General features: G+C 33.0%; 2 protein-coding genes across 2 annotated transcripts in view; one reads left to right on the top strand and one right to left on the bottom strand.

The window, feature by feature from the left end:
* The window catches only part of LOC100370344 (branched-chain-amino-acid aminotransferase, cytosolic-like), a 36,562-nt gene that overhangs the window by 8,338 nt on the left and 4,435 nt on the right, over positions 1-23,789 (bottom strand). The window contains exons 2-6 of the mRNA XM_085500836.1: positions 10,771-10,851; positions 8,287-8,367; positions 5,659-5,859; positions 4,606-4,716; positions 3,188-3,307 (exon numbers count right to left, since the gene is read on the bottom strand). Coding sequence (XP_085356962.1) covers positions 3,188-3,307; positions 4,606-4,716; positions 5,659-5,859; positions 8,287-8,367; positions 10,771-10,851 — 594 coding nt within the window. The remainder of the gene's footprint in view (positions 1-3,187; positions 3,308-4,605; positions 4,717-5,658; positions 5,860-8,286; positions 8,368-10,770; positions 10,852-23,789) is intronic.
* The window catches only part of LOC100370494 (uncharacterized), a 53,290-nt gene continuing 47,995 nt past the window's right edge, over positions 18,495-23,789 (top strand). Inside the window, exon 1 of the mRNA XM_085500835.1 lies at positions 18,495-18,546. The gene's annotated coding sequence lies outside the window, so the exon portion shown is untranslated. The remainder of the gene's footprint in view (positions 18,547-23,789) is intronic.

Here is a 23,789-nt window from a genome sequence, read left to right as displayed (position 1 = left end):
CATGAATTATCTGCTGTCTCAATAACAAATTTGTCTCAATCTAATCTTGACATTTTGATTGTGTTAGTTAAGTTTCAGATCTAGAAATGCAGCTAACCGGACTCAAAAGCCACAGGAACAGAGAATTTATTTTTTCTGTAACAGCATTACCGGTATACCTTAAACTGGGTCAAATTTTAAACTTCTTCCCAATGAAGGCTGGTTTGGTGATCCACATTTTGTGGAGCAAAATTCAAAAGGAATGTTACCAAATGATAAATTTTGGAAATTTGAATATAAACTCAACAATGGTTATGGAGAATACCAGACTTTATTATAATAAATAATAAACCTTCTCTCTTGAAGAGAATACAATCTAATAAATGACCTGAATCATCTATCTCCACTCGATATCCTCATCATCTGTTGTTGAATTTCATTCTGGCTTATTCCGCTAAATAAAAATAAAGTTAGATTTTCATGGTTGACTTATCTATTTCATTATTATTGGCATAGAAAATCACAATGAATGAAAGATAATACATCAGGTGCTGCTTCTAATATAATTTATTAATCTTATCCTCTCCAGATTTACAAATCCATTGTCATAATATTCAACTACAAAAAGCTGTATGATAGCAAATTTATATTCTTTATTTCATCAACACAAGATTCTTTGACATCTCTGCCTTCACAATTATATCGCAACATGTTTTACTGATCAGATTTACCAGTTCAATGGAAACACTGAAGAGAGATCAGACTTTTTTTTGTTTCAGAATTTCACATAATTGGCATATATATGGAACCTGTAAGCTCTTGCCAGTGAAATTTGAAAGAATGAATTTATTATCAAACAAGGCATTTTAAAAAAGATAGTGATCTGAAAAGAGAGTTTAATTCGACTAGATCATGTTGTACCTATTCACTAAATTTATATGTCTTGCAGTTGGAATCAAATGAATTTTTTATAATTTCTGGTGTTTTTGTTCAAAACCCAAGAACGGAAAAGAGATGAGAAGAGGGATGAGAAGAGGGATGAGAAGAGGGATGAGAAGAGGGATGAGAAGAGGGATGAGAAGAGGAAGAGGAGCGAGAGGGTGAAATAAAAAGATAGATAATTATACATTTTATTATGTATGGGAAAAATATATACATGTTAAAAAAAAAACTTATGCTGTTTATAAAAACATGACCATGTTTTACCTTTTGTTTGAATTGAGCTGAAAGCTCTGCATAATAGGTGTTCTGTGACAGAGCAGTGATACAAACATTTGACATGGCATCAAACAATGCGAGAACAATAGTGTATTCATAGTACGATTGTCCTGTATTGACCAAATTATTGTCACGTTGAATGCTTTCCTACTTACACAGGTTCGACAGTACCGGTAACTGTCGAGGACATTGAGGACAAAAGTTCAAATACATGAACTACGAGAATTTTTAATTTTTTGGATCCATGCTCAGACATCAACTTAGAAGCAGATATTATGAGTACAAATAGCAACAATAGTAGAGCATGTTGATTCATTGATGTAAATGCCCATTATGACTAGAACACATGTGGTTTTATGGTGTAAATACACATAATGTTTAGAACACATGTAGTTCTATGGTGTAAATACACATAATGTTTAGAACACATGTGGTTCTATGGTGTAAATACACATAATGTTTAGAACACATGTAGTTCTATGGTGTAAATACACATGTCTAGAACACATGTGGTTCTATGGTGTAAATACACATAATGTCTAGAACACATGTGGTTTTATGGTGTAAATACACATAATGTCTAGAACACATGTGGTTTTATGGTGTAAATACACATAATGTCTAGAACACATGTGGTTCTATGGTGTAAATACACATAATGTTTAGAACACATGTAGTTGTATGGTGTAAATACACAATGTCTAGAACACATGTGGTTCTATGGTGTAAATACACATAATGACTAGAACACATGCGGTTCTATGGTGTAAATACACATAATGTCTAGAACACATGTGGTTCTATGGTTTAAATACACATAATGTCTAGAACACATGTGGTTCTATGGTGTAAATACACATAATGTCTAGAACACATGTGGTTCTATGGTGTAAATACACATAATGTTTAGAACACATGTGGTTCTATGGTGTAAATACACATAATGTCTAGAACACATGTGGTTTTATGGTGTAAATACACATAATATCTAGAACACATGTGGTTCTATGGTGTAAATACACATAATGACTAGAACACATGTGGTTCTATGGTGTAAATACACATTTTGTATAGAACACACATGGTTCCATGGTGTAAATGCACATTTTGTATAGAACACACATGATTCCATGGTGTAAATGTACATTTTGTACAGAACACACATGGTTCCATGGTGTAAATGTACATTTTGTATACAACACACATGGTTCCATGGTGTAAATACACATAATGTCTAGAACACATGTGGTTCTATGGTGTAAATACACATAATGTCTAGAACACATGCGGTTCTATGGTGTAAATACACATAATGACTAGAACACATGTGGTTCTATGGTGTAAATACACATAATGTCTAGAACACATGTGGTTCTATGGTGTAAATAAACATTATGTCTAGAACACATGTGGTACTATGGTGTAAATACACATAATGTCTAGAACACATGTGGTTTTATGGTGTAAATACACATAATGTCTAGAACACATGTGGTTCCATGGTGTAAATGCACATTTTGTACAGAACACACATGGTTCCATGGTGTAAATGTACATTTTGTATACAACACACATGGTTCCATGGTGTAAATACACATTTTGTATAAAACACATGTGGTTCCATGGTGTAAATGCACATTTTGTATAGTATAAACATGGTTCCATGGTGTAAATACACATTTTGTATGGAACACACACAGTCCCATGGTGTAAATGCACATTTTGTATAGAACACACACAGTCCCATGGTGTAAATGCACATTTTGTATAGAACACACATGGTTCCATGGTGTAAATACACATTTTGTATAGAACACACATGGTTCCATGGTGTAAATACACATTTTGTATAGAACATGCATAGTTCCATGTTTTGTATAGAACACATATGGTTCCATGATGTGTATACACATTTTGGATAGAACCTGAGTAGAAACATGGTGTATCTATTAAAGAATACATACAATATACATATAAATGCATTACCAACCTCTGTTCCTATAAATGTAGGTCGTATATACAATGTACTCGATGTTGAATATGGCACCCATTCTTTATCGATGCTTATTAGTTTCTGCAGGCACTTAATAAATTCTTTTCCTTCAAAGTTCTATGAATGAAAGTTGCATACACAGTTTACATCATTTAAATTCTATTGCAGGCAAAAATACGCTTAAAATTGTTACCATGTCAACTATTATGTGTACTGTAATGAATAGAATAGCAAAGGTGTTTGCAAAATATCTGCATTACTTGCCAGGAGCTGAACATCACTAAGCAGTTTTATGGATTCGGTTGTGATTGAGTTTCCAGCATCATAGGGTGTCATCAAATCAGTGAATTGCAAGATTGTAGGTGGACCATATATTTCAAAATTAATATTGGATGTGAAGTATTTTTCATTAAGATTATCAGCTAAAAACATAAATTTTGCAAAAATGGTGTTATTTTTGCTAAAAAAAATATGATATACTTAAAAAATGGATATCCTGCTTCTCTTTTTAACACATTTTTTTATCAGCTAAAAACTTTAATTTTGTAAAAATGGTGTTATTTTTGCTAATATATGATATACTGAAAAATAGATATCCTGCCGTTTCTTTTCAATACATTTTTAAGTCCTGGGTATTTTTATCCTACAGACTAACTTACCTACAATGTAACTACCACAAAAACTAAGAAAGTTACACAACTACTGATACTGCAAATGCTCAATTATTATCAGTGTTCCCACTAAGCCTTATATTCACATAATGTTCTGTGAGTTGGCAGTTTTTTTCTTAGCAATTTCATGCATTTTGTTTTCACAACATTTCTTGATGCAAAACTTGCTCGCTGATAAGAAATGCAGTTCATCATATATCCATATTACAGTCGAAAAATATTATTTTACCCTACACTAAATCAACTATTCCATAAAACCATGTTTTTGTTTTTATGCCATTAAAATCAACAACTTCAAAGGTTGTATTGGAAATGAACTTTATTCTGTTTGGAGTGGATGAACATTTTGTCCCTGAAAGATGCTTTCTACTCGGATCAATAGTACTGTCACAGCCAACGCACTTGGGTTCACAAGTTTCAACACTTGTGGTGATTGACAGGTGGAACATGGAAGGGTCATGAAAATAACTTGTATGACGTGCCAATATCTGCTGACATTAATAATTTTTTCAAGAAGCATGCAGCTGGACTTATTAAACAATTATTGAGCAAAGAAGTCAATCAAGATTTCAAAATCACTCAAGAACCTCATACAATTATACACTCAATTAATTGTTAACGCTTTAATAATATTCCAATCAAAAAATGAATAATGCCAGTATTTTTTAATTCTCAACAAATAAAGTTAATATTGTGCATACTTCCAGGCAAAAGCAGCTCTAGATCAGATATACATGTACTTACAGGAAGACTTGCTCTTGTTGCACCATCATTCATTCTTTTCATGTTTAGATCAGGTCGGAACATTCTTATTACATTGTCTACACCCCGGTATGCTTTCATTCCTTCAAACAACTAAGTAACAAAGGAAACAAGTGAATAATAAACATAACATCACTCTTTGTCATTTGTTACTATAGTACCACTGTGATAAAGCAGTCACATATACATGTGTCATGACAAAGTGAGTTCCAATTTGGCATATTAACTGACAAAAAATAGAAAAGAATGCTAAATATGATCTTTAAGAAAAAGTAATGTCATATCAGGCATTAGACCCATTTTATGTCCAAAATGGCTGCCAGTTGGCCATGATTTATCAAATCACACAAAAGACATCAAGTTATGGCTCTGTACTAAGTTAAACAGAAGTTAATCTGTCAATGTATATTCCAGAAATTGTTCTGAACAGAAAGACAAATAAATGTACACACAGTCATACAGACTGAACCTAAAATAATTATCTCTGAACATGAACTTATAAATTAATATTATGACTTCCAGGAATAGGGAAAAATTGACAACACATCACTAATAACAAACACAAAATGGCAAGATCGATCCTGGTTCATCATTTTTCACAGCTATACACAACACTAACACCACTCAAAGCCCTGAGATAGACACAGCATGCTACAAAAAGCCATGTGTGGTTCAGCTACTCGCATACTGAATATCACAAACATTTAATTGAATGTTATCAGGTATTGATTTATACATATCCTAAGTTGAGCTAAATGTGGCACAGAGTCAAGCAACTCAGATAGTTGTGAATCACAAACACACATTCATTATGCGTTGGTTTTGAATTTTTCTATTTTTGTTGATAATGTAAAATAACAAAAAATCTCATTATTTACCTGCCAAGTTTGTGAACTTAAAAACCCAGTAAAATTGCTAAAAACATTAAATTAGTGAAATTAAATACCAATGAAAATAACTGATTTTACAGTATTTCGATACACACATCTTCACATTATACTGGAATGACATATTAGACATTATAAGTGTTCCTACCTCCACTCCATAATGCAATGCAGACGTAGCTGGATGCATGGATAAATTCTGAAACGGCATGATTCTTGGTTTGTTCCATCCATTGTCTACTGTCCACTCTATTTGTAGCATATGGTCAGTAAATTCTTTTCCAAATAGCAGCTTGTCAGGGTCCGGTTTGACACTCAACTGAGTGGCAAGCTCTACTTCCAAATCTTCTGCCTACAATGTTATTGTAGTAAAAACACATGTGGTAAAAACATCCTGGTGGTTATTCCACAAAACAACAGTCAAAAATACTATTATTATTATAATAATAATCTTTCAGATGCATAATGAGAAAAATATATCAAATCAATCAGTCTAGGCATTTTGAAGACAAGAATTTTGGTATTCACTATAAAATGAGATCAAAGAAAGCTTAGAAAGAACTCTTGTGTGCTGAGAGTATTGAAGACACATTAAAAATTAATTCAAAATTACTTGTACATGAGATATTGATGGAAAAGCTCAAAACTAATTATGTAAATCAGGTAATTAATATGAACAGAACAGAACAAAAAAATTATGAATTATTATACTAATTAGAGAATTAATATTAATCAAAATTAATCAGGCCTGTCTATTGTCCTAGAGCATTTATGTACCAAATTTTATTCAAATGTGATGATCAGTAATTGAGATATCAGTGTTAATTAATTATGTTAATTAGGTGATTAATAAGCATAAATATTTACCAAAAACTAATTGGGTTTCTGCAAAGTTCTCTTTAAAAGTTTCATTAAAATCCAATTTGTGGTTCTTTATATATCAGTGGAACATTATGCAAATTAGGTAATTAATATCCAATTAAAACTAATCAGGTGTCTGCATAATCCTAGAAGATCTATGTAGCAAGTCTCATTGAAATATGATTACTACTTGATATATCAAAAGCTGAAAATTAATTATTTATGCAAATTAGGTAATTAATATGTACTCATATTACCCTAAAAACTATCAGGTCTGTGCAGTGTCCTATGACATTTATGTACCAAGTTTTATTGAAATGTGACGATTACTACTTGAAATATCAAAAGCTGAAAATTAATTAATTATGCAAATTAACTAATTAATATATACTGATATTACCCTAAAAACTATCAGGTCTGTGCAGTGTCCTATGACATCTATGTACCAAGTGTCATTGAAATGTGATGATTACTACTTGAAATATCAAAAGCTGAAAATTAATTAATCATGCAAATTAGCTAATTAATATATACTGACATTACCCTAAAAACTATCAGGTTTGTGCAGTGTCCTATGACATCTATGTACCAAGTTTTATTGAAATGTGATGATTAGTACTTGAGGTATCAGTGGAAAAGCCGAAAATTGATTAATCATTATGCAAATTAGGTAATTAATATTGCACAGATTTTTACCCAAAACTAATCAAATCTGCGCATTAGTTTGGAGCATCTGTGTGCCAAGTTTCATCAAAATCCAATGAGTGGTTCTTTAGATATCAGTGGAACAGTCATGGAACAGCTAAAAATCAGCTAATTATCATGCAAATTAGGTAATTAATATGCAAGGATTTTTATCAAAACCTAATCAAATCTGCGCATTGGCCCGGAGCATCTATGCATCAAGTTTCATCAAAAACTGATGTATGGTTCTTGAGATATCAGTGGAAGAGACGGACACACACACACACATACAGACAGACTAACTGCAAAGACTCCCTTTTTGTGCTTCGCACACGGGAGTCAAAAACTTTAGTTATCAACACTTAAATGAATTAATCAGAGGAAGAGGAAGGAATCAAATCAATCTGACAGTGATCTATCAAAGGCACCGGCAAATGGAAGTCAGAAATTACAAAAAATGAAAATTGTTTTCACTAAAATTAGAAAATTGAAGATATCAACAAGAACCAACAAACAAACCTGAGAGGTTAACCCACAGCACCTACATGTGAAATATCAAGGCAATCAAGAGAGCTGTTTTCAATAAGTCAAAAATAGCAATTTTTTCCAAAATTGACAGAAATATTGTCACAAAAGAAAGGAATCTGACTGAGGTTCACCCAAAGTGTCGACATATAAAATAGCAAAACAATTTGTAAGACGAAGTTGAAAATATCACTTCTTACCAGAAATGAAAATATTTATCAAAATTAGAGATTTGAAGATATCGTCAGGAAATGAACAAAACTGAGATGTCTACCTGTGTACAAATATCAAAGCAATCGGACTTGCAGTTTTTGAGGAGAAGTTAAAAATATGTCAAAAATGTCAAAAAATACTCATCAAAATTAGAGAATTGAAGATAGCTGCACAAAATGAAAAATCTGAGAGAGGTCCACAAAAATAAGGTACAAAAAGTTTTTGATGAATTGAATCCTGGTTCTAGTGAATTTATTATATATGAAAAAGAAATATCAGGCAAGGGCAGAATTTGGATACCAACTGACTATATTGTACAGGGTAATACATTTGCGAATACATTCAAATATTAGTGATAAGATCACAAAGCAAAATTTGCATGAAATTACGGAGCATTACCAAAAAAGAAAAGCAGAATTTATACTTCTTAATTTTGACTTCATACCATTGAAGCCTTTCCATCATTTCCATGTTGTTTACAATCTATAACTCGTACCTTAAAAGTGCTTGCTGTAGAGACATGCCTTATCAAACCATTACAAGCTGCTAGTCTTCCATTAATGTTCAACTGGACAATCTACAATTAAGACAAGGAGTGTTGTTATTTTTTTTTCCTCTTTATTTTTGTCGCAGACAACATTTACAGACATTAAAATCACTTCTGTCACTCCAGACAGTTTTTATTTTTGGTGCTAATTGCAAGTGCATTTTGGGAAAGCACAGTTGACTGTACTTTGATTTACCCTAATGAGTTAGTTCCAGGAATCGAACCCAGAACTCCCTGATGAAAGGCGAACATGCAAACCACTGTACAATTGCCCAGGTCAGGCATCTGTTGTCTACACTCACGAAATGAATTAAGAATTTATCGCAGACTTTTCATGTTAATTAATATGAACAGAACAGAACAAAAAAATTATGAATTATTATACTAATTAGAGAATTAATATTAATCAAAATTAATCAGGCCTGTCTATTGTCCTAGAGCATTTATGTACCAAATTTTATTCAAATGTGATGATCAGTAATTGAGATATCAGTGTTAATTAATTATGTTAATTAGGTGATTAATAAGCATAAATATTTACCAAAAACTAATTGGATTTCTGCAAAGTTCTCTTTAAAAGTTTCATTAAAATCCAATTTGTGGTTCTTTATATATCAGTGGAACATTATGCAAATTAGGTAATTAATATCCAATTAAAACTAATCAGGTGTCTGCATAATCCTAGAAGATCTATGTAGCAAGTCTCATTGAAATATGATTACTACTTGATATATCAAAAGCTGAAAATTAATTAATTATGCAAATTAGGTAATTAATATGTACTCATATTACCCTAAAAACTATCAGGTCTGTGCAGTGTCCTATGACATTTATGTACCAAGTTTTATTGAAATGTGACGATTACTACTTGAAATATCAAAAGCTGAAAATTAATTAATTATGCAAATTAACTAATTAATATATACTGATATTACCCTAAAAACTATCAGGTCTGTGCAGTGTCCTATGACATCTATGTACCAAGTGTCATTGAAATGTGATGATTACTACTTGAAATATCAAAAGCTGAAAATTAATTAATCATGCAAATTAGCTAATTAATATATACTGACATTACCCTAAAAACTATCAGGTTTGTGCAGTGTCCTATGACATCTATGTACCAAGTTTTATTGAAATGTGATGATTAGTACTTGAGATATCAGTGGAAAAGCCGAAAATTGATTAATCATTATGCAAATTAGGTAATTAATATTGCACAGATTTTTACCCAAAACTAATCAAATCTGCGCATTAGTTTGGAGCATCTGTGTGCCAAGTTTCATCAAAATCCAATGAGTGGAACAGTCATGGAACAGCTAAAAATCAGCTAATTATCATGCAAATTAGGTAATTAATATGCAAGGATTTTTAGCAAAACCTAATCAAATCTGCGCATTGGCCCAGAGCATCTATGCATCAAGTTTCATCAAAAACTGATGTATGGTTCTTGAGATATCAGTGGAAGAGACGGACACACACACACACATACAGACAGACTAACTGCAAAGACTCCCTTTTTGTGCTTCGCACACGGGAGTCAAAAACTTTAGTTATCAACACTTAAATGAATTAATCAGAGGAAGAGGAAGGAATCAAATCAATCTGACAGTGATCTATCAAAGGCACCGGCAAATGGAAGTCAGAAATTACAAAAAATGAAAATTGTTTTCACTAAAATTAGAAAATTGAAGATATCAACAAGAACCAACAAACAAATCTGAGAGGTTAACCCACAGCACCTACATGTGAAATATCAAGGCAATCAAGAGAACTGTTTTCAATAAGTCAAAAATAGCATTTTTTCCAAAATTGACAGAAATATTGTCACAAAAGAAAGGAATCTGACTGAGGTTCACCCAAAGTGTCGACATATAAAATAGCAAAACAATTTGTAAGACGAAGTTGAAAATATCACTTCTTACCAGAAATGAAAATATTTATCAAAATTAGAGATTTGAAGATATCGTCAGGAAATGAACAAAACTGAGATGTCTACCTGTGTACAAATATCAAAGCAATCGGACTTGCAGTTTTTGAGGAGAAGTTAAAAATATGTCAAAAATGTCAAAAAATACTCATCAAAATTAGAGAATTGAAGATAGCTGCACAAAATGAAAAATCTGAGAGAGGTCCACAAAAATAAGGTACAAAAAGTTTTTGATGAATTGAATCCTGGTTCTAGTGAATTTATTATATATGAAAAAGAAATATCAGGCAAGGGCAGAATTTGGATACCAACTGACTATATTGTACAGGGTAATACATTTGCGAATACATTCAAATATTAGTGATAAGATCACAAAGCAAAATTTGCATGAAATTAAGGAGCATTACCAAAAAAAAAAGCAGAATTTATACTTCTTAATTTTGACTTCATACCATTGAAGCCTTTCCATCATTTCCATGTTGTTTACAATCTATAACTCGTACCTTAAAAGTGCTTGCTGTAGAGACATGCCTTATCAAACCATTACAAGCTGCTAGTCTTTTTTTAATGTTCAACTGGACAATCTACAATTAAGACAAGGAGTGTTGTTATTTTTTTTTCCTCTTTATTTTTGTCGCAGGCAACATTTACAGACATTAAAATCACTTCTGTCACTCCAGACAGTTTTTATTTTTGGTGCTAATTGCAAGTGCATTTTGGGAAAACACAGTTGACTGTACTTTGATTTACCCTAATGAGTTAGTTCCAGGAATCGAATCCAGAACTCCCTGATGAAAGGCGAACATGCAAACCACTGTACAATTGCCCAGGTCAGGCATCTGTTGTCTACACTCACGAAATGAATTAAGAATTTATCGCAGACTTTTCATGTGTGCTTAATATATTCTTTTCACCATATTTGCTCTATTAGAAGCACATCTCTTATAAAAAAGCATAAAAACCAAAAATCACATTTTGTTATGAACTGAATCATTAAAATATTATTTTTTTTTTCATATTTTAATCTGACAATTTCACATTTTTATTGTTTTCTACAAGTTTTTAATATTTGGATCAAAAAATATGTTAAACAGTTTTATTTTGGGAAAGGTGACAATGGGTAGCTAGTAAACAAGCCATTGGGAATATCACAGCATTACCAGAGTAATACAATTAATACATGACATGAATGCAATTTGACTGCAAGAATTTGTGTTTTTCACAAAACAAAATGTATTAATAACCCAATATGTGTGATGTTGATGGCATGTTGAAATTGTAATAAATTTAAATAAAATAAGAAGGAAAAAGCTTGTGATAATGTGTGAAAACCATGTAAAGAAAGAGCATCAGTAACCCACCATATGTGATGTAAATACCAAGTTTGAGTGAAATCAACCTATGCATGCCAGTGAAACAATTGACATGTTAAAATGGCTACCAGGTCAAAGGTGAATAAAACCAAACAGACATGTAGACCCTTATAACCTTTTTACCAACATTGAACAAAACCAGTCATGTCTGAGAAATGATGTCGGATGGATGGACTAGTTCGGGTCACATATTTGCTATTTTCTATCTGCAATAGAATACAAGGCAAAAGTTGCATTTATTGTACAAGAATATCAAAATATGACTTATTTTGACCATTGCAACTGTCATTTATGTAAGCGTATTACTACCTCGGTAATAGAACAGATACAGTAACACCACCCCCCCCAAAGTTTTTTGTTCTCAATTTGCAACTGCTTAGCACAGATATATTTAGTTTCAGGGATGTCTGCTGCAAACATCCTTATTAAACTCTGAAATAACCTTAGTAAAAGACATCAAAAGTTATTGGAAAATAATACAAATGCATATCTAGATGAGCGAGTTCTTATTAGTCTATATTATAAACCACACAATATACAATAATCAATTGTAGTGACATGTTAATCCATACTACAGATCATTTTGCTTTTTTCCTGATATACAGTATTTGTGAGGGTTAAATGTTATCACTGTGACTTGCTGTTCACGATCGAAATGAACTGTTTACTGCAGACTCATGAAATTTGGCGAAAATTCATCTTGTATGAGTTATAGCAATACATTTGGAGAAGTGACCCAGCACACAGCAAATGCATACCCACAATGGTTTCCCATTGTCTAATTTTTCAATTGTATGCAAATCAATCTAATAATGGTTTAAATCTTGTATGCAATATATAAAACTCTCATCAGTCTCAACAAGTGTTTTTTTCTTTAAAAAAAACAATGTTATCTTTGTTCCCCATTCACTGTAATATTTTGAATGGCCAATTTAAATACTGCTATGTTTTTTTTTTTTCATTGCTTGCTACAAGCTGGCAAATACAGTTTCTGTGCTAAGTCCCCTTGCTAACAATACCCCTTTGTTGGGAACAATAGCAATTGTTTGATATTTTTTTCTTGTCATCTAGCCAACAATGAGGGTTTATTTTCCTACACTGCTATTGATTTAAGATAAAGGTACTTTGCGATTTTCACACAGTCTTATCAACATTGCAGCACCACAGTCATCGCAAGGATCAAGGTACTGTACTCGCCACTGCCTATTTGCAACATATGCATTCATACTACATTTTCTATTTTTTAAATTAACAACACGCGACTATTATCTGCTTTTGAATGCAAATCACAACACATGTGTGTAAGCGTGTGTGCTGCTCTTTGTAAACAAAGAAATTGTACAATATGTGTTCGGATACAAATGTGTTGTCACTAGCAGACTGGTTTGTGAAAGGCACTGCATCCAGAATATTTCATCTTCTACATTTTATTCATCCCTTAAGCATATTTTGAGAAATTCAGAAACGCAAAATACATCGATATTATCGGTAGTTGATTAAACATCCATGGGCGTGTGACTGATCTAGCTCGGATAACATTATTACGTATTATCCTTCAGAGAATTATGAATCACCAGTAAATTCAGCAAAGTAAACATTGCTACAGCGTGTATACAAGGTTTCTGATACTCTGTGTCAATTTACTTTGAAGAAGTCCCTAGTAGGAAGCGCTAGGTACATGCACAGTTGCTGAGCTTATATTATGCCCCTTTTTGAAACTCTGCCAACACACAAGCTGCATGATATTTTGTGCACAATAAAACAATTCATCAACACATAATAGAATTATAACCAAACCCAAAATAAACAGGTGCTTTCATTGTTCTACTGAAACAAAGGCCTCTTGTTCTGTTGTACCGTATTGTCTGGGCCTCATACCATCTTGTCACTGCGCCAAAGTACTGAGGAAAAAAAAGACTTTCTTATGTCTCAACGTATGGGTGTTTCCAATATGACTCACTATACTAGTAAAATATTCAACTCATACTGAAGATATTGTGCTAGCAGGAATACAAAACAATGTGCCTTCTATTTAAAATCTAACTTCTGTAAGTAAGTTCAGCAACTCAACACAACACAATGTGATAACAGAAACAGTTGCCAATAACAGTAAATGAAAATTAAGCAAATCTCCATGTAAAACATGATGTTTGGTTATCAGTCCCTGGGCTGCCAGCAGGTCTACAATAACAAGCGCCATTGTTATCTTATTTTGGTTATTTTTAAACACTATTTATTATTTCATGTTGTGTCTTGCAGTGTTCTTTTAATGACAGAATGCTCATCAATCATTTAATAATGAGAATTTGATAAACTTTATCTTTTAATTCCAAAGAATTATTGACAAGTAAATAGAGACAAGCACTCTACCATATTAATTATTAAATTTTGTAGTATACAATAATGCCACGTCAAAAATGATTTTACAGTGTTTTGACAAAAAAAAGGCTTCACAATTAGAAGGCCAATTACAAATTAGTGTCAGGGATAATCCAATCCAATCAGTGAAAATATTGAAATTACGTTATGATATATCACCAACTGCCAGTATTTTGTCTAACATGATTGTATTGTATTATTAGCACAATCACCAAGAAACAACATCATTATGTTCAGGATGCCAAAAATAAGATGAGGTGTGCCCTATTGAGGGCGCCCTAACAGTAAAATTTTAACATTTGTTTGGTATATGGTTCCTCCAATAATAGGTTATTTGTACATGTACAAGGAAACACACAATTCAAAAGTAAAGCATGCGAATGATTGATGAATTTAGTATTGTACTGTACAAGATGTTCCTATAAAAAAAAAAAAACAACGAGTAAGCACCACCCAAAACCCAATCCCTTCATTTTTTTCTGGTGGGATACACTCTAAAAGAAAATAAGATTACCCAAACAAAACAGTACATATTTTTGAGTTTTTAAAATGACTGCATTTACAAATACTAGTAAATATTTTCTCATTAACCAGACCTTGATGATCTTTTTCCTACAAAACCCCAGACTTGCAATAGTGAACTCCATAAATACATACAGTGTGCCGGTAATTAAAAGATTGGTAAAATTCCAACACAATCAGAAATGTACAAGTATATTTGCTTGGCAGTCAAAAATCTCTGTGACTAAAAATTATCTGACTTCAGCTGCCAGATATAATTCACATGACCTCATTAAACACTGCATACTGATACACAATTCTATTGTAAAAATTTGCAATAAAATAGAATAATCAATACAGCTTCATTGTCATTCTATAATGGATTTCTAGATTTCATTTTTGATCCCTGAATATGGCAGCCGAGTTCAGCTTGGATTTGAGCACATAAGATTCAGCAACATAGGTTCATATGTGCCTTACCTTTTTTACTTTTAAGGACTTAGCATGAAAATGACACACAAAACTGATAGTAAGAGATGGATGTCATAATGTTTTTTTTTTTAAGTACATAGCTTCACAGTTTTCATCACACTGTGGCATGTTCTTGGGTCCCACTCGATCTATATACATATAAAAATATTGATTATTTGTTTACATGAAATTAAACATTAGGATTAGACTTTTGATTCCAAAATACTTGTTATAATAGCAAGTGGTAAGAATACTAGTGTCAAGACTTGCAAATGGACCTAACAACACATGACCGTATAATCACCCCACACCACAATTACAACATCCTGACAAAAAAAAATCGTTTCCTCTACTTAAACTGTACGTATATGATGTAAACAAGACAGCCTCAATAAATGCGTGCGAGGTAAGAGACCATAAAAGGCAGTTCCATTCATGGTTAGGAGAAGGAGACTCTTTCACATTTTGTTTAATGCTTCTCTCCTGTTTGCTCTTCAAAGCTCTATTTCAATAGGTTTACTTCCTGTTATCAACAATAAACAATGCCAGTATACACTAGTACCAGGAGAATGGAACGCACACAGACAGGTGCTCCTCCACACGCATGTCAAGAACCAATAAATCACAAGATAAGAATCGCACAAATGCCCACCATCATGTCAAACATTTGGGGGAATATTTAATACAATTTTTAAAAAAATATATATCCATAAAAAACAAATTATAATGGGCTAGAATTTATACGATAACACGTTAATTTTCACAATTTTGTATTTTGTGTATTATGAGAGAATGCATGACCCTGACCCTCAACAGCAACCAATTTGTTAATGTTCAACGCAAATTCATTATAAAATGCACTCTTGTCAAACACAGATCATTAATAAAAGTGTCAACATTAACGTCATTGGGAAAACCCAGTGTTGTTCAAACAGCTGAAATTAAACTATTCCTGGGAGTTTGTTTAAGATTATGGACTGTGATATTTACTTTTAACAGCAGTAGAAGTTCGGTTTGTTATGACAGACATGTAGAAAACTTAAACCTGCAGTCAGATCAGCTAATGTGAATCAATTGATAATTTATCACTCCAAAATAACCATGAAAAATAATATAGAAGTTATAACGTATACAAGCACGAACAGTTACAAAGAACAGACACGCTTGTAAACTGTCATGGTCGAATGCACAACTGTGCTATGAACTTGTTTCATTTTAATTCATTCCAAGACTGTGAACAGGATAGGAACCAGTAATGTGAATAATGAGGCTACTGACCATAAAGGCATGAAATCAAACATGCATGTACAACTTAGTTGGATTAATAAGACACAATTGGCTAATCCTATAAGGGATCCAAATGATTGGCTAGTGCTCTACATATATCTAAGCACCCTCCCCTTCCTATTGCCTCTATATCAGGACCATGTGGACATTATAAGCAAGGCTCTAATTGTGACAACACATCACTTTCTGCATCACCAAGTTTAAAAGAATATATTCTCAATAAAGATGCATAAAAATAAATGAGGTACGGCAGCTAAGAGATTGCATTGTCCGCATATAAGTATTAATGAGTAGAGTGATGAAAGAATCAGTCAAGTAAAGAAGCAATAGACAATAAATTCTACAAATAAATCATTATTCAAAATTATACTAACCTTCCTATGCATGTACATGTACCATATTTGCTCTATTTAAAGTACAGCAGTTTCAATTATTATTCATTTATTCAGACGACTATTTTTTGTCAATGTACTGTATTTCTATATTAGTCGTGCATGTACTTATTAATGTGTATCCAACAAAAATGTGTCTATGCTCAAAATAAGTAAGAATAAGTGTTCTGCCAAGGTCTTTAACCCACAACCTGCCAGACCCATTTACTTATACATTGAATAGACGAGATAAGGGTTAAAGCATATTTTTTTTTACCATGCTTGACCACTGAAATGCTACGCTTGAACTCTAAAGAAACAATAGGAAACACTGTATTGTTATAAGTTACATAGTGTTGTAATTTTGCAGTATTGCACAGGGTACATGTATCTGCATCCTACTATATTGAGAAATTTGAATTATGCAGTATTTTTAGGATGGGGGACACTCTGGGCTATCCTATGATAAGCGTGTGGTTTGGAAAGTTGCACTCAAGACATTACATGAATGCATCTATGCGTCAGTAGATACTTTTGCTATAACCCAATATTAAGTTCTTTCTATTGTTCCAATAAGACATATGCAAATTATATTGGAATTATTATGCAAACGAGCCAAGCCTGGTGCTTGTATCTTACAAACTTATGAACATACAATGTAGCATACAAATTCATGGCGGCTGCAAATTGAGCTAATAACAAAAATGCAAATATATTACATGTATTATCATATAATTTATTTGTAAATAAATGTAAAAAAAAAAAAAATAAAGTTTAAATTATCAATTAAGTTCTAAACATGATGAAGCTATGAAAATGATTAAAAATCATACAATCTAGTAATCATTAGAAAATATAAGCTTAACATAAATGTATCTGCATAATTCACACAGGTGGTACATACAAGTATTGCATGGACCCTATATTTAACTAGATGTGATAGGATGACTGATGCTTTGATAAGCACAACCCATGCATGTATAGCTGGTCAACTCATCAGCTTTATCCCATTCCATTTTCAGTCTCTACTAAACAAATTTGGCAATGAGAAATGCTGAATTATGTGTATTTTAATGCAAAATGTACAACATAGGTGATTTTTCCTGAAAAAAACTTGGTCTTCTTGTTGATAATAATTTTGCTAAAATAAAGCTTGGAAGGAACACTATGGAGACGATTATTTTTTTCTTTTAACTAATCAACATCATCTACCCAGGGAAAATGTATTTGTTGGCCCAGCTGACAGTTCGATAGTGTAGATATTCAGTCATACCTGTACAACCAGTGTTATGAATGGAATACTGACCTGTTTTGACCAACGAACATGCTATGTGTCAAGTTCCAAACACTATCAATGGTTAATAATTACGAAAATATCAATAAAACCAGATATGGTTTACAGCATGATTTATACAGTAAAGAACAAACAAAATCAACTATTGATTTTTTTTCATTATGAGAGGCAGTCACTGTGCAGTATGATAGCTTAACAATGACATCTCCAAATTTCACAATAATGTTTGTGTTCTTGTCACTAATGTGTTCATTAAACTCGATAAGAGATAAATAATGCCTATATCAGTAGGTAATACAGAGGTGACGAGGTAGAGTGAATGGTTTCAGTAAGTATGCTGAGGGGGTTCAGCTCTTACAGTAGTACATATAGCGAGAGGGGGTCTTACTTGAAAATTAAAATCAGAAACACGTGAAACATGTGTTGATAATACCGAGTTAGATTGCGTTAGTCAAAATTAAAACTTGAAAAGATTTACAACCTGTAAGAGGTTAACATCCTGTGCAACCATAAGCATGTAGATGTAGTAAATGCAGTAATCGCATGGTTTATTCAGGGCACAGATGAAGGTACAGGTCATAGGACGTGTCACAACATCTACAAGTAAGAAAGCATGTTTTATTTAAAAGAGCACAAGACTGCTTTTTTTTTCCATCTTTTTTTAATATTTATGCTAATAGCTGGGTTTTAACTTCGCCAAATGAGTTTTTGTCTTGGTGCCCTTCGATATTCTGGGCATTGTTGTATGTTAAAGCTATCTTATAAATTTTTGACTTCAAAATGGTTGTGAATGGTGACCTCTTTTTTTAAAAATGTTTTTGTGCCAGGCGACAGTTTCAGCCATTGAACGTCACAAATGTCTCTCCCAACTTTTTTTTTATGTGCAAATACTTGTGTAGCAAGTGTTATAATGCCGACACATAGTGCATTTTTATACCAGAAGCCATATTCATGTTTGGGACTACATGACAGAGCTGTGCAGCTATCTATCTCTCTATCAAATCCCAATTTAATGCCCTACCCTGGCGTCCACCTAGCCTGGTCGAACACAAGCACTAGCGAACAGTAATCCAGGTCCCTCCAAGTCACATTTGTTAGTGAATGAATCTTCACCAGTGGAATTGGCCTTTCCATTGAGTTTGTGGCACATGCATCCCAATGTAGGAGGTCGGCCCTATTTAGTGTTCAGCCTAAGGTAGAAATTGAGTAGGATTTGAACTTAGGTCCACCGATCATGAGTCTGATGCAACAACCACTATGCTTCCAGTGACAAGTTTATGTGCTGTTATCAAATGCACAGCATGAACCTCCTAACACTTTATCTAATGTGTATTCATTTATTACCATACAATGCATTTTGGCTCATATTTTAAAATGAGAAACTGGAGACAAATTGCAAGTCATGCCATTTTAATTCAAATCCAAACCAGTCAAGATATTTGTCACTGTCAATGAACAGATGCATATACTAGCTGTAGCTTCTTAATACTTCATTTGTAATTTACATTTGGGTGTTACCACTGGGAGATTAAATCAGCAATAATAAAAAGTTCTATATTTTGCATACATGTACATTGTACCAGTAAAAATTTGTTAAAACAATATGTTATTCTCAGGCTAAAATGAAATATTCCACAATAGACAAGTCACAGCAGTCCAATACTTTGTTATAGAAGTAGTGAAAACTTTTACTAATTTAGTAATTATTTCTGCAACTGCAAGTAATTAAATAAGAGAAGAAAATAATTCTGATTGCGGGGGTTAGTAATATAGCATGAATTAACCCTTTAAACAGCAAAGTAACCTTACTGTAGGCAATTGACAATGATGTCTAGTTAATAATTAAAAAATCCACAAACAATTTACAGAAAATAAAAAAATTGCAAAATGTTTCACCTATAATTGGCAAGGAAAATGTTGTTTAAATTATTAATATTATAGGGTATGCCATGACCAGTCATTTTGTATACTGCGTTGGTTGTCGCACTTGTTTACTTGTTTTTGCACACCTTCACTGGTCATTTGTGCCCGAAAATAAAATAAAGGCGTTGTTCACTGCCTCTGTTATTAAATATTTGTGTATGTGTCCATTTTAGGTAATAAAAGAGCTTAAGGGCAAAGTTATTGCAGAAGGTCGCAGCCAGTATTGATCAGTGAGTGACATTTATTGTCACACATTCACTTGTACTGGTTGGCAAATATAAAAAACATGGGATGTCACAATGCGACAACCTGCATGCTTTTTTAGTAGCACATGCATTTTATTTAATATGTAAAGGACAGAGATGTGTTTATGGATGAAATAAGTCATATTTAAACCAAGCGTGCAATAAATGCAATGTTGAGGTTATATGCACTTCTAATTAGAGATGGACTTCTACTAGATTAATACAGGATATGTAAATTCCTTAATTTACCGTATTTGCTCTATTAGTAGTAGCACCACATACAGTACAATACAGGCCTCAGCTGGCTTTAACTTTTCATAAAAAAAATTTAAATTTTAAAGCAAATTTCAGCTTATGTTCCGTAATGTGTACATGGCACATGGTGGTTTAAGCTAGCTAAAAGTTCAATTATGCTTTGCTGTAATGAAAACTATAACGGTACTGTAAAAAGTGTATTGTATACAGGGTGATCAAAATATGTCTTATTTTGACCACATCTGTCATTTATATAAGCATATGCGCAACTAATAGAACAAATACAGCAATATACAGGCACAGGTACTTCTTGGGGGATAATTGTCGGGATTTTTTTTCTTTCAATAAATATTCCATTTCCACTAATTCCTTTCAGCTACATGTAATTATCAGTATTTACAACATGTTTAATTAATATTCATGCTTCAATTCTCAATATATTATTCATTATACTAGTTACTATACTAACAAATAGAGAACAATTTATTATCTACATAATGCAAAAATGAAATAGCAAACTGAATATATAGATTTCGTAACTTTGCAAACACTGCAGAGAAATCTCTACATGGGCAATGGTACAGTGGTTAGTGTGTATACCTCGCATCAGGGAAGTTCTGAATTTGCTTTCTGTTTACTCAGTAGTATAAATCCTAGTACAGTCTGCCCTGCTTTCCAAACACATGGAATTAGGTTTAGGAGATTAGTAACACTACATAAGCTTTATTCTTACCAATTTTTTTCTCATATTTCATTCTATAAAATACTACGCCATAATAATGTTCTGGTACCAAATAAATATACAGTACAGGGGGTGAAATATTAAAAGGAGCCTAGATGACAGGGAGATTACATTTGGTAGGAATAAAAATTCATTTCTGGTTTTGTACATGGTAAAAATTATATTACTATCATAATATAGGTGACTATAATTTGCCATGTCAGGTCCCTATTCAGGCTCTTATACTTTTATTGTATGCCTCTCAGGTGAGTTTACATAAGTGTTACTATCCAAAGCAATAACGTTATAGATAACAAAATCTAGCCGAACTTTTGTGGGTGTTGCCATCTTGAATAAGCGTTCTCTGGGCAGCTACGGTCGGTTACAAGTGGCAACGGTTAATACTCGCTTCAATAGACCGAAAAAACGCCCTGATGTCCTATTTCTAAACCATGTATCGAATTTGCATGAAAGTGAAGCCATGTAATCAAGCATAAAATACACTCATGTGGCCTGACATCACGCATACAAGCACTTTGTTCATGTCATTATCATCATCATTAATTTTGACTATTTACATGGGTAAACAAGTCGCTCACAATGTCATAGTCCATTCTTTTCTTGTACATATACTTCCTGCTGTGAATAGCGAGCATTTATATGTTCTATATATACCCATTTTGGTACATTTCTGTACTAAGTTAACTCAGCCAAAACTTGTTTGAGTTAAAAGCAGAACTGTGCAAAAAAGTGAAATTCATACACCTGGTAACTAAAATAGATGTTCAGCCTTGTTGGATTGGTCTGTGATACTGTGTGAATCAGTGCACATTGGAGAATGGTATATAAATCTGCAGAAAAACATGGAAAACTGTCATCAACCAAAATGGCTGCAATACGCCATCTTGGATTAGATCATGATAGAAATCAACTTGAGTATACCAGGGGTTTTTCTAGAAAAAAATTAACAAGAGGGAGCACTCCCTCCAGACTCTACGCGAGGGAGCGGAGCGACCAAGCTAGCACAGAAACAACATGGCGGATCGACCTGGAAACGCCATCGTCACCTTTTTAACGGTGTGTCTATCGCCATTGAAATATTTTTGGAGTAATTTCAGTGTATTTGGTGTTCAGACACATTGTCAGCTGGTGTTGCTGGGAAGTTTTCATGGAGAAAAATATATTTGAGAAAGATTTCATGCTGTACGGCATCACGGAATTGAGGGGCTCGAGAAATATATTCATGACTTTTAATCTGCTTTGATAAAAGTGAAAAAATATATACACTTTATTTTCGCAATCACGTCTAAAATACATATTTTGAGACATTGACCTCTGACCTGGCAGCCATTTTTTTTGTTATGCATGTCGTCCGTTTGTTAGGGCCAAAGTGGAAACAAGAATTTAATTGTTTTCTTTTCCAATGGAATGCTGGTAAAGCACATTATTCGGTAATAGTGAGAAATAAGTATTCTTTGTATCACTGGGGCCTTTGTTATTTGTTTTTAACATTCCTCTTTTATCAAATAGGAGAATTATTCTTGATCTTTCAATTCTCCATCATTTTAAACAGTACCATCACAAGTCTAACTTCTCCATCTCTATTATTGACCTAACATTTTTTCAGGAATGTCCCCAAGTCAGAAAAGGAGAGTCCATATTCTTTCTATTTACTGAGCATTTTCTATTCAGCAAATACCAAATAAAATCCCATTAAAACAAGTTATGATCCATCTATATATTCAAAGTGTGCTTCTAATAGTTTTAATACAACAATGTTCCCCTCTCAGAGAACGACTTTTCAGAAATGCTGAAGTACATCACAACAAACTAGCAAGTACAAATATAGTGAGGGCATAGGTATCTATATATAGCACAGTAGCTAGTAATGCGACACTGCACTGTGGTTTGCCTGCATTCCAATCTTTATACTTATCATACAACAATGTAACTTGAGTCTCTCTAATAGTCTCTGTTTTAAGAGAAACCAGGCCTTTTAGAATACAAAAACTGACATGATAACAAGCAGGCTCCCATGTGTTGTCATAGCACGACAATAATAAAATTAGCATCATTAACAGTAATGGTCTCTTTATAGATAAACTTTTTGGAGGGTATCTAGATCCACATGTTGTCTATTGTCTTCCATGTACAAATTAACACATGCCTTGACTACTACAACTACTACACTAGTACATGTAGTATTTTGCAGATGCATGTACATGTATTGAGCCACTCAACTACACCACCCAACAGATTGAACTTTCCTATGGTAAGCAACTCGTACATTTATTCATCAGACCATCATCTTTCTAATCATCCGGGTTCAGGGGTTCTTATGTTACGGATTACAGGGTGACAAACTTTTATTTGAAATAGATCTTAACAATGGATCCATGATATGAGTTAGTACATTCACAAGGCCCAGTCTATGTATACATGTATATCAAATTGCACGAGAATACTTTGACCTGGCTCCACAAAAAATAAAAAAATGATGGATATACTGAAGATGACATGTATTGTGATCATGTTGATTGTTCTAGTTAGATTATGTATGTCATGTCATGACACAAACAGTTGTTTTAATTATCACAATTTGGAAATGGATATGAACAAACGTGTACCGGTACATTTAATCAATTTAGTACAAAGGGTAAAGGCAGTTGACTCAGGCGTGTGGCAGATAGGGCTTTGAAAAA

Source organism: Saccoglossus kowalevskii, chromosome 1, assembly GCF_978046115.1.
Source record: "Saccoglossus kowalevskii chromosome 1, keSacKowa6.1, whole genome shotgun sequence".
NCBI lineage: Eukaryota > Metazoa > Hemichordata > Enteropneusta > Harrimaniidae > Saccoglossus > Saccoglossus kowalevskii.
The sequence above is the reverse complement of the archived record's forward strand: the minus strand, read 5'-3'. Positions and strand labels throughout refer to the sequence as shown.